The sequence below is a fragment of the Trichomycterus rosablanca genome, chromosome 17 (genome assembly GCF_030014385.1).
Source record: "Trichomycterus rosablanca isolate fTriRos1 chromosome 17, fTriRos1.hap1, whole genome shotgun sequence".
NCBI lineage: Eukaryota > Metazoa > Chordata > Actinopteri > Siluriformes > Trichomycteridae > Trichomycterus > Trichomycterus rosablanca.
Window position 1 is genome coordinate 15,478,110 of NC_086004.1, and position 16,083 is coordinate 15,494,192.

Sequence of the window (16,083 nt, forward strand, 5' to 3'; positions counted from 1 at the left end):
TCCTGGAGATCAATGTCCAACCCAAGACCTAGTCATCTCTCTTGATGACTCCCAGATCAGACCATCTGATAATGTACGAAACCTTGGTGTTGTCCTGAATAACCAGCTGACCTTCTTTCCTCATGTAGCCAACGTGACCAGATCCTCCTCTACAACATCAAGAAGATTCGTACATTTCTCTCCATGGAAGCCACTCAGATTCTTGTCCAGTCACTAATCTCACGGTTGGACTACTGCAACTCCAACTTCCTCCTATGTCCACTATTAAACCCTTACAACTCATCCAAAATGCAGCTGCTCGGCTGATTTTTAACCAACCCAAATGCTGCCACATCACCCCACTGCTGCGTTCTCTTCACTGGATTCCTGTAGCTGCCCTTTAGTTTAAAACATTGATGATTGCCTACAAAGCCTATATATACAGTGTATCACAAAAGTGAGTACACCCCTCACATTTCTGCAAATATTTTATTATATCTTTTCATGGGACAACACTATAGAAATAAAACTTGGATATAAGTTAGAGTAGTCAGTGTACAACTTGTATAGCAGTGTAGATTTACTGTCTTCTGAAAATAACTCAACACACAGCCATTAATGTCTAAATGGCTGGCAACATAAGTGAGTACACCCCACAGTGAACATGTCCAAATTGTGCCCAAAGTGTCAATATTTTGTGTGACCACCATTATTATCCAGCACTGCCTTAACCCTCCTGGGCATGGAATTCACCAGAGCTGCACAGGTCGCTACTGGAATCCTCTTCCACTCCTCCATGATAACATCACGGAGCTGGTGGATGTTAGACACCTTGAACTCCTCCACCTTCCACTTGAGGATGCGCCACAGGTGCTCAATTGGGTTTAGTCCATCACCTTTACCTTCAGCTTCCTCAGCAAGGCAGTTGTCATCTTGGAGGTTGTGTTTGGGGTCGTTATCCTGTTGGAAAACTGCCATGAGGCCCAGTTTTCGAAGGGAGGGGATCATGCTCTGTTTCAGAATGTCACAGTACATGTTGGAATTCATGTTTCCCTCAATGAACTGCAGCTCCCCAGTGCCAGCAACACTCATGCAGCCCAAGACCATGATGCTACCACCACCATGCTTGACTGTAGGCAAGATACAGTTGTCTTGGTACTTCTCACCAGGGCGCCGCCACACATGCTGGACACCATCTGAGCCAAACAAGTTTATCTTGGTCTCGTCAGACCACAGGGCATTCCAGTAATCCATGTTCTTGGACTGCTTGTCTTCAGCAAACTGTTTGCGGGCTTTCTTGTGCGTCAGCTTCCTTCTGGGATGACAACCATGCAGACCGAGTTGATGCAGTGTGCGGCGTATGGTCTGAGCACTGACAGGCTGACCTCCCACGTCTTCAACCTCTGCAGCAATGCTGGCAGCACTCATGTGTCTATTTTTTAAAGCCAACCTCTGGATATGACGCCGAAGACATGGACTCAACTTCTTTGGTCGACCCTGGCGAAGCCTGTTCCGAGTGGAACCTGTCCTGGAAAACCGCTGTATGACCTTGGCCACCATGCTGTAGCTCAGTTTCAGGGTGTTAGCAATCTTCTTATAGCCCAGGCCATCTTTGTGGAGAGCAACAATTCTATTTCTCACATCCTCAGAGAGTTCTTTGCCATGAGGTGCCATGTTGAATATCCAGTGGCCAGTATGAGAGAATTGTACCCAAAACACCAAATTTAACAGCCCTGCTCCCCATTTACACCTGGGACCTTGACGCATGACACCAGGGAGGGACAACGACACATTTGGGCACAATTTGGACATGTTCACTGTGGGGTGTACTCACTTATGTTGCCAGCTATTTAGACATTAATGGCTGTGTGTTGAGTTATTTTCAGAAGACAGTAAATCTACACTGCTATACAAGCTGTACACTGACTACTCTAAGTTATATCCAAGTTTCATGTCTATAGTGTTGTCCCATGAAAAGATATAATGAAATATTTGCAGAAATGTGAGGGGTGTACTCACTTTTGTGATACACTGTATATATATATATATATATATATATATATATACAGGGGTTGGACAAAATAACTGAAACACCTGTCATTTTAGTGTGGGAGGTTTCATGGCTAAATTGGACCAGTCTGGTGGCCAATCTTCATTAATTGCACATTGCACCAGTAAGAGCAGAGTGTGAAGGTTCAATTAGCAGGGTAAGAGCACAGTTTTGCTCAAAATATTGCAATGCACACAACATTATGGGTGACATACCAGAGTTCAAAAGAGGACAAATTGTTGGTGCACGTCTTGCTGGCGCATCTGTGACCAAGACAGCAAGTCTTTGTGATGTATCAAGAGCCACGGTATCCAGGGTAATGTCAGCATGCCACCAAGAAGGACAAACCCCATCCAACAGGATTAACTGTGGACGCAAGAGGAAGCTGTCTGAAAGGGATGTTCGGGTGCTAACCCGGATTGTATCCAAAAAACATAAAACCACGGCTGCCCAAATCACGGCAGAATTAAATGTGCACCTCAACTCTCCTGTTTCCACCAGAACTGTCCGTCGGGAGCTCCACAGGGTCAATATACACGGCCGGGCTGCTATAGCCAAACCTTTGGTCACTCGTGCCAATGCCAAACGTTGGTTTCAATGGTGCAAGGAGCGCAAATCTTGGGCTTTGGACAATGTGAAACATGTATTGTTCTCTGATGAGTCCACCTTTACTGTTTTCCCCACATCCGGGAGAGTTACGGTGTGGAGAAGCCCCAAAGAAGCGTACCACCCAGACTGTTGCATGCCCAGAGTGAAGCATGGGGGTGGATCAGTGATGGTTTGGGCTGCCATATCATGGCATTCCCTTGGCCCAATACTTGTGCTAGATGGGCGCGTCACTGCCAAGGACTACCGAACCATTCTGGAGGACCATGTGCATCCAATGGTTCAAACATTGTATCCTGAAGGCGGTGCCGTGTATCAGGATGACAATGCACCAATACACACAGCAAGACTGGTGAAAGATTGGTTTGATGAACATGAAAGTGAAGTTGAACATCTCCCATGGCCTGCACAGTCACCAGATCTAAATATTATTGAGCCACTTTGGGGTGTTTTGGAGAAGCGAGTCAGGAAACGTTTTCCTCCACCAGCATCACGTAGTGACCTGGCCACTATCCTGCAAGAAGAATGGCTTAAAATCCCTCTGACCACTGTGCATTTTGTATAACTGAAACACCTGGTTTTAGACCACAATAATTTATTAGTATGGTGTAAGGCCTCCTTTTGCGGCCAATACAGCGTCAATTCGTCTTGGAAATGACATATACAAGTCCTGCACAGTGGTCAGAGGGATTTTAAGCCATTCTTCTTGCAGGATAGTGGCCAGGTCACTACGTGATGCTGGTGGAGGAAAACGTTTCCTGACTCGCTTCTCCAAAACACCCCAAAGTGGCTCAATAATATTTAGATCTGGTGACTGTGCAGGCCATGGGAGATGTTCAACTTCACTTTCATGTTCATCAAACCAATCTTTCACCAGTCTTGCTGTGTGTATTGGTGCATTGTCATCCTGATACACGGCACCGCCATTGGATGCACATGGTCCTCCAGAATGGTTCGGTAGTCCTTGGCAGTGACGCGCCCATCTAGCACAAGTATTGGGCCAAGGGAATGCCATGATATGGCAGCCCAAACCATCACTGATCCACCCCCATGCTTCACTCTGGGCATGCAACAGTCTGGGTGGTACGCTTCTTTGGGGCTTCTCCACACCGTAACTCTCCCGGATGTGGGGAAAACAGTAAAGGTGGACTCATCAGAGAACAATACATGTTTCACATTGTCCACAGCCCAAGATTTGCGCTCCTTGCACCATTGAAACCGACGTTTGGCATTGGCACGAGTGACCAAAGGTTTGGCTATAGCAGCCCGGCCGTGTATATCGACCCTGTGGAGCTCCCGACGGACAGTTCTGGTGGAAACAGGAGAGTTGAGGTGCACATTTAATTCTGCCGTGATTTGGGCAGCCGTGGTTTTATGTTTTTTGGATACAATCCGGGTTAGCACCCGAACATCCCTTTCAGACAGCTTCCTCTTGCGTCCACAGTTAATCCTGTTGGATGGGGTTTGTCCTTCTTGGTGGTATGCTGACATTACCCTGGATACCGTGGCTCTTGATACATCACAAAGACTTGCTGTCTTGGTCACAGATGCGCCAGCAAGACGTGCACCAACAATTTGTCCTCTTTTGAACTCTGGTATGTCACCCATAATGTTGTGTGCATTGCAATATTTTGAGCAAAACTGTGCTCTTACCCTGCTAATTGAACCTTCACACTCTGCTCTTACTGGTGCAATGTGCAATTAATGAAGATTAGCCACCAGACTGGTCCAATTTAGCAATGAAACCTCCCACACTAAAATGACAGGTGTTTCAGTTATTTTGTCCAACCCCTGTATATATATACAGTATATATACAGTGTATCACAAAAGTGAGTACACCCCTCACATTTCTGCAAATATTTCATTATATCTTTTCATGGGACAACACTATAGAACTAAAACTTGGATATAACTTAGAGTAGTCAGTGTACAGCTTGTATAGCAGTGTAGATTTACTGTCTTCTGAAAATAACTCAACACACAGCCATTAATGTCTAAATGGCTGGCAACATAAGTGAGTACACCCCACAGTGAACATGTCCAAATTGTGCCCAAAGTGTCAATATTTTGTGTGACCACCATTATTATCCAGCACTGCCTTAACCCTCCTGGGCATGGAATTCACCAGAGCTGCACAGGTTGCTACTGGAATCCTCTTCCACTCCTCCATGATGACATCACGGAGCTGGTGGATGTTAGACACCTTGAACTCCTCCACCTTCCACTTGAGGATGCGCCACAGGTGCTCAATTGGGTTTAGTCCATCACCTTTACCTTCAGCTTCCTCAGCAAGGCAGTTGTCATCTTGGAGGTTGTGTTTGGGGTCGTTATCCTGTTGGAAAACTGCCATGAGGCCCAGTTTTCGAAGGGAGGGGATCATGCTCTGTTTCAGAATGTCACAGTACATGTTGGAATTCATGTTTCCCTCAATGAACTGCAGCTCCCCAGTGCCTGCAGCACTCATGCAGCCCCAGACCATGATGCTACCACCACCATGCTTGACTGTAGGCAAGATGCAGTTGTCTTGGTACTTCTCACCAGGGCGCCGCCACACATGCTGGACACCATCTGAGCCAAACAAGTTTATCTTGGTCTCGTCAGACCACAGGGCATTCCAGTAATCCATGTTCTTGGACTGCTTGTCTTCAGCAAACTGTTTGCGGGCTTTCTTGTGCGTCAGCTTCCTTCTGGGATGACGACCATGCAGACGGAGTTGATGCAGTGTGCGGCGTATGGTCTGAGCACTGACAGGCTGACCTCCCACGTCTTCAACCTCTGCAGCAATGCTGGCAGCACTCATGTGTCTATTTTTTAAAGCCAACCTCTGGATATGACGCCGAACACGTGGACTCAACTTCTTTGGTCGACCCTGGAGAAGCCTGTTCCGAGTGGAACCTGTCCTGGAAAACCGCTGTATGACCTTGGCCACCATGCTGTAGCTCAATTTCAGGGTGTTAGCAATCTTCTTATAGCCCAGGCCATCTTTGTGGAGAGCAAAAATTCTATTTCTCACATCCTCAGAGAGTTATTTGCCATGAGGTGCCATGTTGAATATCCAGTGGCCAGTATGAGAGAATTGTACCCAAAACACCAAATTTAACAGCCCTGCTCCCCATTTACACCTGGTACCTTGACACATGACACCAGGGAGGGACAACGACACATTTGGGCACAATTTGGACATGTTCACTGTGGGGTGTACTCACTTATGTTGCCAGCTATTTAGACATTAATGGCTGTGTGTTGAGTTATTTTCAGAAGACAGTAAATCTACACTGCTATACAAGCTGTACACTGACTACTCTAAGTTATATCCAAGTTTCATGTCTATAGTGTTGTCCCATGAAAAGATATAATGAAATATTTGCAGAAATGTGAGGGGTGTACTCACTTTTGTGATACACTGTATATATATATATATATATATATATATATATATACAGTCATGTGAAAAAGTTAGGACTCCCAATGAAAACTTTTGTCTTTTTGAACATATTTAAACACAAACATTTGAGCTTTATTTGAACGGTACATCAGGGCAAGACTAAAGTTTACCAGAGAACGCCTAGACTACTTTATATATATATATATATATATATATATATATATATATATATATATATATATATATTTTTTTTTTTTTTTTTTTTTTTTTTTTTTTTTTTTTTTTTTCAGAAGACAGTAAATCTACACTGCTATACAAGTTGTACACTGACTACTCTAAGTTATATCCAAGTTTTATTTCTATAGTGTTGTCCCATGAAAAGATATAATAAAATATTTGCAGAAATGTGAGGGGTGTACTCACTTTTGTGATACTGTATATACACACCGATCAGCCATAACATTAAAAGCACCTCCTTGTTTTTACACTCACTGTCCATTTCATCAGCTCCACTTACCATATAGAAGCACTTTGTAGTTCTACAATTACGGACTGTAGTACATCTGTTTCTCTGCATGCTTTGTTAGCCCCCTTTCATGCTGTTCTTCAATGGTCAGGACCCCTACAGGACCACCACAGAGTAGGTGTTATTTAGGTGGTGGATCATTCTCAGCACTGCAGTGACAATGACATGGTGGTGGTGTGTTAGTGTGTGTTGTGCTGGTATGAGTGGATCAGACACAGCAGCGCTGCTGGAGTTTTTAAATACCGTGTCCACTCACAGTCCACTCTATTAGACACTCCTACCTAGTTGGTCCACCTTGTAGATGTAAAGAGACGATCGCTCATCTATTACTGCTGTTTGAGTTGGTCATCTTCTAGACTTTTATCAGTGGTCACAGGACGCTGCCTACAGGGCGCTGTTGATTGGATATTTTTGGTTGGTGGACTATTCTCAGTTTAGCAGGGACAGTGATGTGTTTAAAAACTCCATCAGCGCTGCTGTGTCTTATCCACTCATACCAGCACAACACACACTAACACACCACCACCATGTCAGTGTCACTGCAGTGCTGAGAATGATCCACCACCCAAATAATACCTGCTCTGTAGTGGTTCTGAACCACATGGAGAGCCATTACCTCTGAATAGATAAAACTTTAGTGCAGCATTGTTTGGTATTGAAAGCATTTCTATAAAAAACGGTGGGAAGTTAAATTTGTCCAAATATAGTGATATTGTTTACAATGTAGTGAAATTGTTTATAGAACATGTTATGATTTTACTTGTTTCCAATGCCTGTACTTAATTTGTATTGAATTATGAAGTGTGACATATACAATGGCAATTAAAATCAAACAGTTACCTTTTCATACCCATATAAAAGAAAAGAGTAGATAATAACATTTCTGTCATGCATGTTTCAGACGTCACTTGACTCTGCTGTGAACGTAAATGATCTGTCCATTGTGGTGGACATCCTCAACATAGTCAACCTCAAACCGTAAGCATAAACACATCTTCATATACACAAAAAGTTTCTCAAAAGAGAAAAACCTATGTTTCTTATTTGTTCATACACATACATTATATACACTGATCAGCCATAACATTAAAACCACCTCCTTGTTTCTACTCTCACTGTCCATTTTATCAGCTCCACTTATCATATAGGAGCACTCTGTAGTTCTACAATTACTGACAGTAGTCCATCTGTTTCTCTGCATATTTTTTTAACCTGCTTTCACCTTGTTCTTCAATGGTCAGGACCACCACAGAGCAGGTATTATTTGGGTGGTGGATCATTCTCAGCACTGCAGTGACACTGACATGATGGTGGTGTGTTAGTCTGTGTTGTGCTGGTATGAGTGGATCAGACACAGAAGCTGCTGGAGTTTTTAAACACCTCACTGTCACTGCTGGACTGAGAATAGTCCACTAACCAAAGAAATCCAGCCAACAGCGGCCCGTAGGCAGCGTCCTGTGACCACTGATGAAGGTCTAGAAGATGACCAACTCAAACAGCAGCAATAGATGAGCGATCATCTCTGACTTTACATCTACAAGGTGAACCAACTAGGTAGGAGTGTGTCTAATAGAGTGGACAGTGAGTGGACACGGTATTTAAAAACTCCAGCAGCTCTGCTGTCTGATTCACTCATACCAGTACAACACACACCACCATGTCATTGTCACTGCAGTGCTGAGAATGATCCACCATCTAAATAATACCTACTCTGTGGTCGTTCTTACCATTAAAGAACAGAGTGAAAGCAGGCTAAAAAAAAGTATGCTGAGAAACAGATGGACTACAGTCAGTAATTGTAGAACTACAAAGTGCTTCTATATGGTAAGTGGAGCTGAGAAAATGGACAGTGAGTGTAGAAACAAGGAGGTGGTTTTAATGTTATGGCTGATCTATATATATACAGGGGTTGGACAAAATAACTGAAACACCTGGTTTTAGACCACAATAATTTATTAGTATGGTGTAGGGCCTCCTTTTGCGGCCAATACAGCGTCAATTCGTCTTGGAAATGACATATACAAGTCCTGCACAGTGGTCAGAGGGATTTTAAGCCATTCTTCTTGCAGGATAGTGGCCAGGTCACTACGTGATGCTGGTGGAGGAAAACGTTTCCTGACTCGCTTCTCCAAAACACCCCAAAGTGGCTCAATAATATTTAGATCTGGTGACTGTGCAGGCCATGGGAGATGTTCAACTTCACTTTCATGTTCATCAAACCAATCTTTCACCAGTCTTGCTGTGTGTATTGGTGCATTGTCATCCTGATACACGGCACCGCCATTGGATGCACATGGTCCTCCAGAATGGTTCGGTAGTCCTTGGCAGTGACGCGCCCATCTAGCACAAGTATTGGGCCAAGGGAATGCCATGATATGGCAGCCCAAACCATCACTGATCCACCCCCATGCTTCACTCTGGGCATGCAACAGTCTGGGTGGTACGCTTCTTTGGGGCTTCTCCACACCGTAACTCTCCCGGATGTGGGGAAAACAGTAAAGGTGGACTCATCAGAGAACAATACATGTTTCACATTGTCCACAGCCAGATTTGCGCTCCTTGCACCATTGAAACCGACGTTTGGCATTGGCACGAGTGACCAAAGGTTTGGCTATAGCAGCCCGGCCGTGTATATTGACCCTGTGGAGCTCCCGACGGACAGTTCTGGTGGAAACAGGAGAGTTGAGGTGCACATTTAATTCTGCCGTGATTTGGGCAGCCGTGGTTTTATGTTTTTTGGATACAATCCGGGTTAGCACCCGAACATCCCTTTCAGACAGCTTCCTCTTGCGTCCACAGTTAATCCTGTTGGATGTGGTTTGTCCTTCTTGGTGGTATGCTGACATTACCCTGGATACCGTGGCTCTTGATACATCACAAAGACTTGCTGTCTTGGTCACAGATGCGCCAGCAAGACGTGCACCAACAATTTGTCCTCTTTTGAACTCTGGTATGTCACCCATAATGTTGTGTGCATTGCAATATTTTGAGCAAAACTGTGCTCTTACCCTGCTAATTGAACCTTCACACTCTGCTCTTACTGGTGCAATGTGCAATTAATGAAGATTGGCCACCAGACTGGTCCAATTTAGCCATGAAACCTCCCACACTAAAATGACAGGTGTTTCAGTTATTTTGTCCAACCCCTGTATATATACAGTGTATCACAAAAATCAGTACACCCCTCACATTTCTGCAAATATTTCATTATATCTTTTCATGGGACAACACTATAGACATGAAAGTAGTCAGTGTACAGCTTGTATAGCAGTGTAGATTTACTGTCTTCTGAAAATAACTCAACACACAGCCATTAATGTCTAAATAGCTGGCAACATAAGTGAGTACACCCCACAGTGAACATGTCCAAATTGTGCCCAAATGTGTCGTTGTCCCTCCCTGGTGTCATGTGTCAAGGTCCCAGGTGTAAATGGGGAGCAGGGCTGTTAAATGTTTGGTGTTTTGGGTACAATTCTCTCATACTGGCCACTGGATATTCAACATGGCACCTCATGGCAAAGAACTCTCTGAGGATGTGAGAAATAGAATTGTTGCTCTCCACAAAGATGGCCTAGGCTATAAGAAGATTGCTAACACCCTGAAACTGAGCTACAGCATGGTGGCCAAGGTCATACAGCGGTTTCCAGGACAGGTTCCACTCGGAACAGGCTTCGCCAGGGTAGACCAAAGAAGTTGAGTCCACGTGTTCGGCGTCATATCCAGAGGTTGGCTTTAAAAAATAGACACATGAGTGCTGCCAGCATTGCTGCAGAGGTTGAAGACGTGGGAGGTCAGCCTGTCAGTGCTCAGACCATACGCCGCACACTGCATCAACTCGGTCTGCATGGTCGTCATCCCAGAAGGAAGCTGACGCACAAGAAAGCCCGCAAACAGTTTGCTGAAGACAAGCAGTCCAAGAACATGGATTACTGGAATGCCCTGTGGTCTGACGAGACCAAGATAAACTTGTTTGGCTCAGATGGTGTCCAGCATGTGTGGCGGTGCCCTGGTGAGAAGTACCAAGACAACTGTATCTTGCCTACAGTCAAGCATGGTGGTGGTAGCATCATGGTCTTGGGCTGCATGAGTGTTGCTGGCACTGGGGAGCTGCAATTCATTGAGGGAAACATGAATTCCAACATGTACTGTGACATTCTGAAACAGAGCATGATCCCCTCCCTTCGAAAACTGGGCCTCATGGCAGTTTTCCAACAGGATAACGACCCCAAACACAACCTCCAAGATGACAACTGCCTTGCTGAGGAAGCTGAAGGTAAAGGTGATGGACTAAACTCAATTGAGCACCTGTGGCGCATCCTCAAGTGGAAGGTGGAGGAGTTCAAGGTGTCTAACATCCACCAGCTCCGTGATGTCATCATGGAGGAGTGGAAGAGGATTCCAGTAGCAACCTGTGCAGCTCTGGTGAATTCCATGCCCAGGAGGGTTAAGGCAGTGCTGGATAATAATGGTGGTCACACAAAATATTGACACTTTGGGCACAATTTGGAAATGTTCACTGTGGGGTGTACTCACTTATGTTGCCAGCCATTTAGACATTAATGGCTGTGTGTTGAGTTATTTTCAGAAGACAGTAAATCTACACTGCTATACAAGTTGTACACTGACTACTCTAAGTTATATCCAAGTTTTATTTCTATAGTGTTGTCCCATGAAAAGATATAATAAAATATTTGCAGAAATGTGAGGGGTGTACTCACTTTTGTGATACACTGTATATATATACACACACAACCCCAAATCAGAAAAAAGTTTCTTACATTTACATATACTTTTATTTCATTACAGACAGTATGAACTTGAGATATTTCATGTTTTGTCTGGTCAACTTAATTTTAATAAACAAACATTCCTGCATTTCAGGCCTGCAATACATTCCAAAAAAAGTTGGGACAGTAAAGCATTTACCACTTTTTAATGTTGCCATTCCTTTTCACCACACTTTAAATATGTTTTTGCACCGAGGATACCAAGCAATTTAGTGTTTCAGGTTTGATTGTCTTCTATTCTTCCTGCAGTACGTCTTAAGAAACAGTACAGGTTGTTGTTGTTGCTGCATTTGTAGCAAACCATGATTACAATCACCTGTTGACATCACCTGTTTGGAATCACATCATTATTTAGTTTTTTCACCTCATTACTAGCCCTAAATTGCCCCTGTCCCAACTTTTTTTGGAATGTGTTGCAGTTCTAAAATGGTATATTAACAAATGAAATGAAGTTGAGCTGACAAAACATGAAATATCTTGGGTTCAAACTTTTTCTGATTCGGGGTTGTGTGTATATATATTTACATGATAAAGCAAAATTAATTATGGGCTCACTTGTATATGTGGGCAGCGGGCATAGACTATATGACTATTGCTATGCTGACCTGCTATGCCATTTAGGTGTATTTTGGAATTTATAGATGCATATGACTGTTGAGCAGTGAAGATCTTGTACCAAGCAAGAATTTGCAAAAAATCCACATGCAAAACAGCAACAGTTGGTATCCTTAATTCTCAATAAATTAGTTTGGAAAACGGAGTAGTATAGGTAATAGTAAAGGTGATGTACATGTTGTAAAAATGCCTCTGTCCTGACTTTTTATTTATTTATTTGCTGGAGGCATTACATTTTAAATTTGTGTTTTAAAAATACTGTTTTCCTTGTGCTTTTGTAAGGCTCAACTTTTTTGGAAATGGGGAATGTTGAATAAAAGTGTTTTGGCATTCAGATTTTGTATTTACAGTTTCAGTCTTACTAATTGTGTGGATGTCATCTGGCTTGGCTAATATACAGTTGTGTATTATCATCACGGTGAAAAACTAAATAGCATGACCCTTGTTCAAGAGATCAGTCAATTAAGATTTAAAACAGAAAATATGGTGATGCTGATGATTATTGTTGTTGTTGTTTTTATTAACAAAGCACCTGGTTCTAAAACATTTAGGTCAGTTTGGAAACTGGATACCTGCACCTCTATTTTGCCTCAGATTGAAGAACTTCTGCAGAGTAAATATGAAAGGTAAGCAATGGTGCATTTAGATACTACAGGGGAAAATAAGTATTGAACGCATCAACATATTTCTCAGTAAATATATTTCTGAGAAATATATTTTGCCCTAAGACTATGTCACTGAGATGTCACCCAGTCACCCGCTGTGAGGGCTCTAATGCCGGAGTCTGGGGTTCTATACCTGAACTAGCGGCATTCGGGACTGCTACAGCTGTATCTAAGCACTCACTGAACACTGAAACCTTCTCCGTCAAACTAACTACTAATCTACACTTATCACATGTAAAATTATTACTAACGACGGAGAAAGAATAACTGAACATTGCACACTCAACACAAGGATACAGAACACCAACAGGGGCTATAATAACAGAGAAAATGTACTTAGCTTTAAATGAAGCATTGAAGTGCTGTTTAAGTTGGATTCACCGGTGCTTCTGCTGGTAGTCACAGAAAACGGCTTTAATTCCAACGAAAAAGGCATTGATGCACTGGAGTACAAAAACAAACAGAACACGCTTCGTTCGGACAGAAAACGGCTTTAATTCTGGACGAAAAAGGTGTTTATGCGTGGGAGTACAAAAACAAACGCGCTTCGTTCGGACAGAAAACGGCTTTAATTCTGGACGAAAAAGGTGTTTATGCGCTGGTGTAAAAACAAACAAAAACAAACAAACATAAACGCGCTACGTTTGGTAGCACAAGTTTCCCGGTAACAGACTTCAAAAACAAGCACTATTTTAAGATAAACGATAATATAAATCTAGACACTCTACAATAATAATAAGCGCAAGATTAACTTTTAAGTTTGCGAACTAAACAGTTACTTAGCTAACGGCTACAAACAACCAGCCAGTTTACAGCGTGCGCCTGTGGTGGTCCTTTGGGGGTCCTGACCATTCTCCTCTGTCAAAAATCTTGCAAGGAGCACCTGGTTGTGGCCAGTTTATGGTAAAATTATGGATAATTTTTCCACTTCTGGATAATGGCCCCAACTGTACTCACTGGAACATTCAGAAGTTTAGAAATACGTCTGTAACCATCAGTATGTTTTGCAACAATAAGGTTGCAAAGGTCTTGAGAGAGCTCTTTGCTTTGACCCATCACAAGATGCTTCTTGTGTGACACCTTGTTAATGAAAAACCTTTTTATAGGCCATCAATTAGGACTAAACCAGCTAATATTAATTTGCAAGATGGCTTTCTAAATACTGACAGATTTCACCTGGTGTTTTGGCTTTCCATGCCTTTCTGCACCTCCTTTTCTTCATGTGTTCAATACGTTTTCCCTGTGTCATTCCACATTATTACACATAACTTAATTTATGAACTTATTTGTTTTGATTGGTGTGGATTACTTGGGTTATTACCAACATCTGGTGAAAATTTCATGTCAATAGCCCCATCAGAAATATATGTACTAGGAAAAATAGTGATGCGTTCAATACTTATTTTCCCCGCTGTAAGTGCAAACATTTACAGCTAAACTCATAAGTTTACATGTACCTGGAGTCAAGTGTATGAAGCCATTAAAAGTTATATTCCCCTCCACTGATCCACTGTTGACAAATTATAGTTTTAGCAATTTGTTAAGAATATCTACTTTGTATTTGACACCAACAAGTTTTCCAATAAATTTTTACAGACGAATCACTTATAATTTACTATATAAAAATTCCAGTGGGTCAGAAGTTTGCATACACCAAGTTGACTTTAAATAGCTTAAATTATTTGGTGGAAAACCACTTATTGTTTTATTGTTAAAACACTCTTAGATGTGCACATTTTATTTACACAAAAGTAAGACCAGGCTCAAAAGGGAAATGCATTCTTCTCTGTGCCACTGCAGGCAGTAAAATTAAGGTTTTTTTTTTAAAAGTCCTAGTGAATAATAAGGAGAATAATACAATGGAGAAATTAAGTGATGTGAATGATGAAGTCTTGCTAACAGAATAAAAAGGCTTGTCAAACTAAGTTTTTAATCATGGCAGCAGTTATTGGTAGGGTAACACGATAGCCAGTAACACCTTTGGATGTCGAGGTTTTTCATGCAGCCAAGTGGAGCCAGTCGGTGGCTCCCAGATTAAAAAGTAAGAAAAGAAAAGCGCACATGTGAAAATCTTCAAATTAAACTTGGAATTTTGTAGTTTAACATAATTAGTAAATTAACTGTAAACCAACAACTGTAATTGTCTGAATTCCATGAATTTAATGCACTGTAGGTATGCTGATCTCTGTCGCTCTTTTCCCATTTCTATGATCCCTAGTTATGTGCAGACTGGATATATGTCTTTGAAGATAATTCTAAAACGTTTTTGGCCATTGATCTCAGACACATTAACTGCACTTCCATCTGTTGGAGTAGACATTACACGGGAAGAGAGGTTAGTTCAACATTCATGCAGTCCCAGCAGTGCAACTGTGTCATATTTTTCATATTTGCCATTTATTACATTCATGCAAATGTCTTTCTGTAGGTTATGTGTACATCATTGTTTTTTGTTTTACAGGTATCAGAAGTGTAAGTCATGCTATAAACAGCTGAAGAACCTTAGTAACATAATAAAGAACCGGGCAGAGCAAGCTGGTCGCCACGGCAGTACTTTTAAAGAACTACAGCTTCTTATGGCCCCACTGGAGCAACAAACATTGTAACTAATAATGTAGTTTAATCTCAGAAACAATGATTTGTCTTAGTATCTAAATAGACAAAGTTCACGTAAGGGCATTTAAAATTATAAGGTAAACAACAAAACATTTTTGTTTGTTTTAAAAAAACGCATAAATATAATTTACTGGTTTATGAATATAACCCCAATTTCTAAAAAGTTGCAACAATCAGAAACATGTAAATAAAAAGAGACATTGATTATTTGCTAATTATTTTTGAGTAATTTTTTTAGTTATTTTGAGTTTCAATTTTAATTTACTGTTATTTACAGCTGGATGGACAGATGGAAGTTATCCATGCCATTGGTACTAACACACCCTATACCTTACACCCTATCCATGCATTTTTTTGGACTCTGCATTTAAAACAGTCAGGATGCTCCTTTTTTGGCCCACAGAACAAAACATCCATTTCTTACAAAAACAAATTGAAAGATGGACCACAAACAGTTTTCAGTTTGCATTAGTCCATGTTGTTTCAGTGTCAGTGATTTATCTGAATTCCCTAAATCTGTTAATGGTGCTATAGACTGTAGATGGGGATTTTACTAAAATCCTTTAAATCATGCTTAAAAAAAAAAAGATGTTCACTTACAAAGTTTTTTGTAAAGTAGTAGAACCTTGACTCATCCCTGATTGTAAAAAACTGAGCCTTTCCTTAATGTTCCTTTTACACTCAATTATAATAGCATCAAGTGTTATCTGTTAACTTCTAAAAAGTTATAAAACAAGTGTTTTTAATAGTTCCATAAAATCTCCAATTTTACATTAGCCTTGTCCCAACATTTTTGAAATGTCTTGCAGGCTTTAAATTAGGAATGGTCTAAATCATTAAAGATGAAAAGATA

At 41.7% G+C, this 16,083-nt stretch overlaps 1 protein-coding gene across 2 annotated transcripts in view; it reads left to right on the plus strand.

The window, feature by feature from the left end:
• The window catches only part of katnb1 (katanin p80 (WD repeat containing) subunit B 1), a 111,516-nt gene extending 96,081 nt beyond the window's left edge, over positions 1 to 15,435 (plus strand). For both annotated transcript variants that reach the window (XM_063013093.1, XM_063013094.1), the window contains exons 17-20: positions 7,449 to 7,525; positions 12,501 to 12,575; positions 14,833 to 14,949; positions 15,076 to 15,435. In XM_063013093.1, coding sequence (XP_062869163.1) covers positions 7,449 to 7,525; positions 12,501 to 12,575; positions 14,833 to 14,949; positions 15,076 to 15,220 — 414 coding nt within the window. In that variant the 3' untranslated portion in view covers positions 15,221 to 15,435. The remainder of the gene's footprint in view (positions 1 to 7,448; positions 7,526 to 12,500; positions 12,576 to 14,832; positions 14,950 to 15,075) is intronic.
• Positions 15,436 to 16,083: the final 648 nt, after the last annotated feature.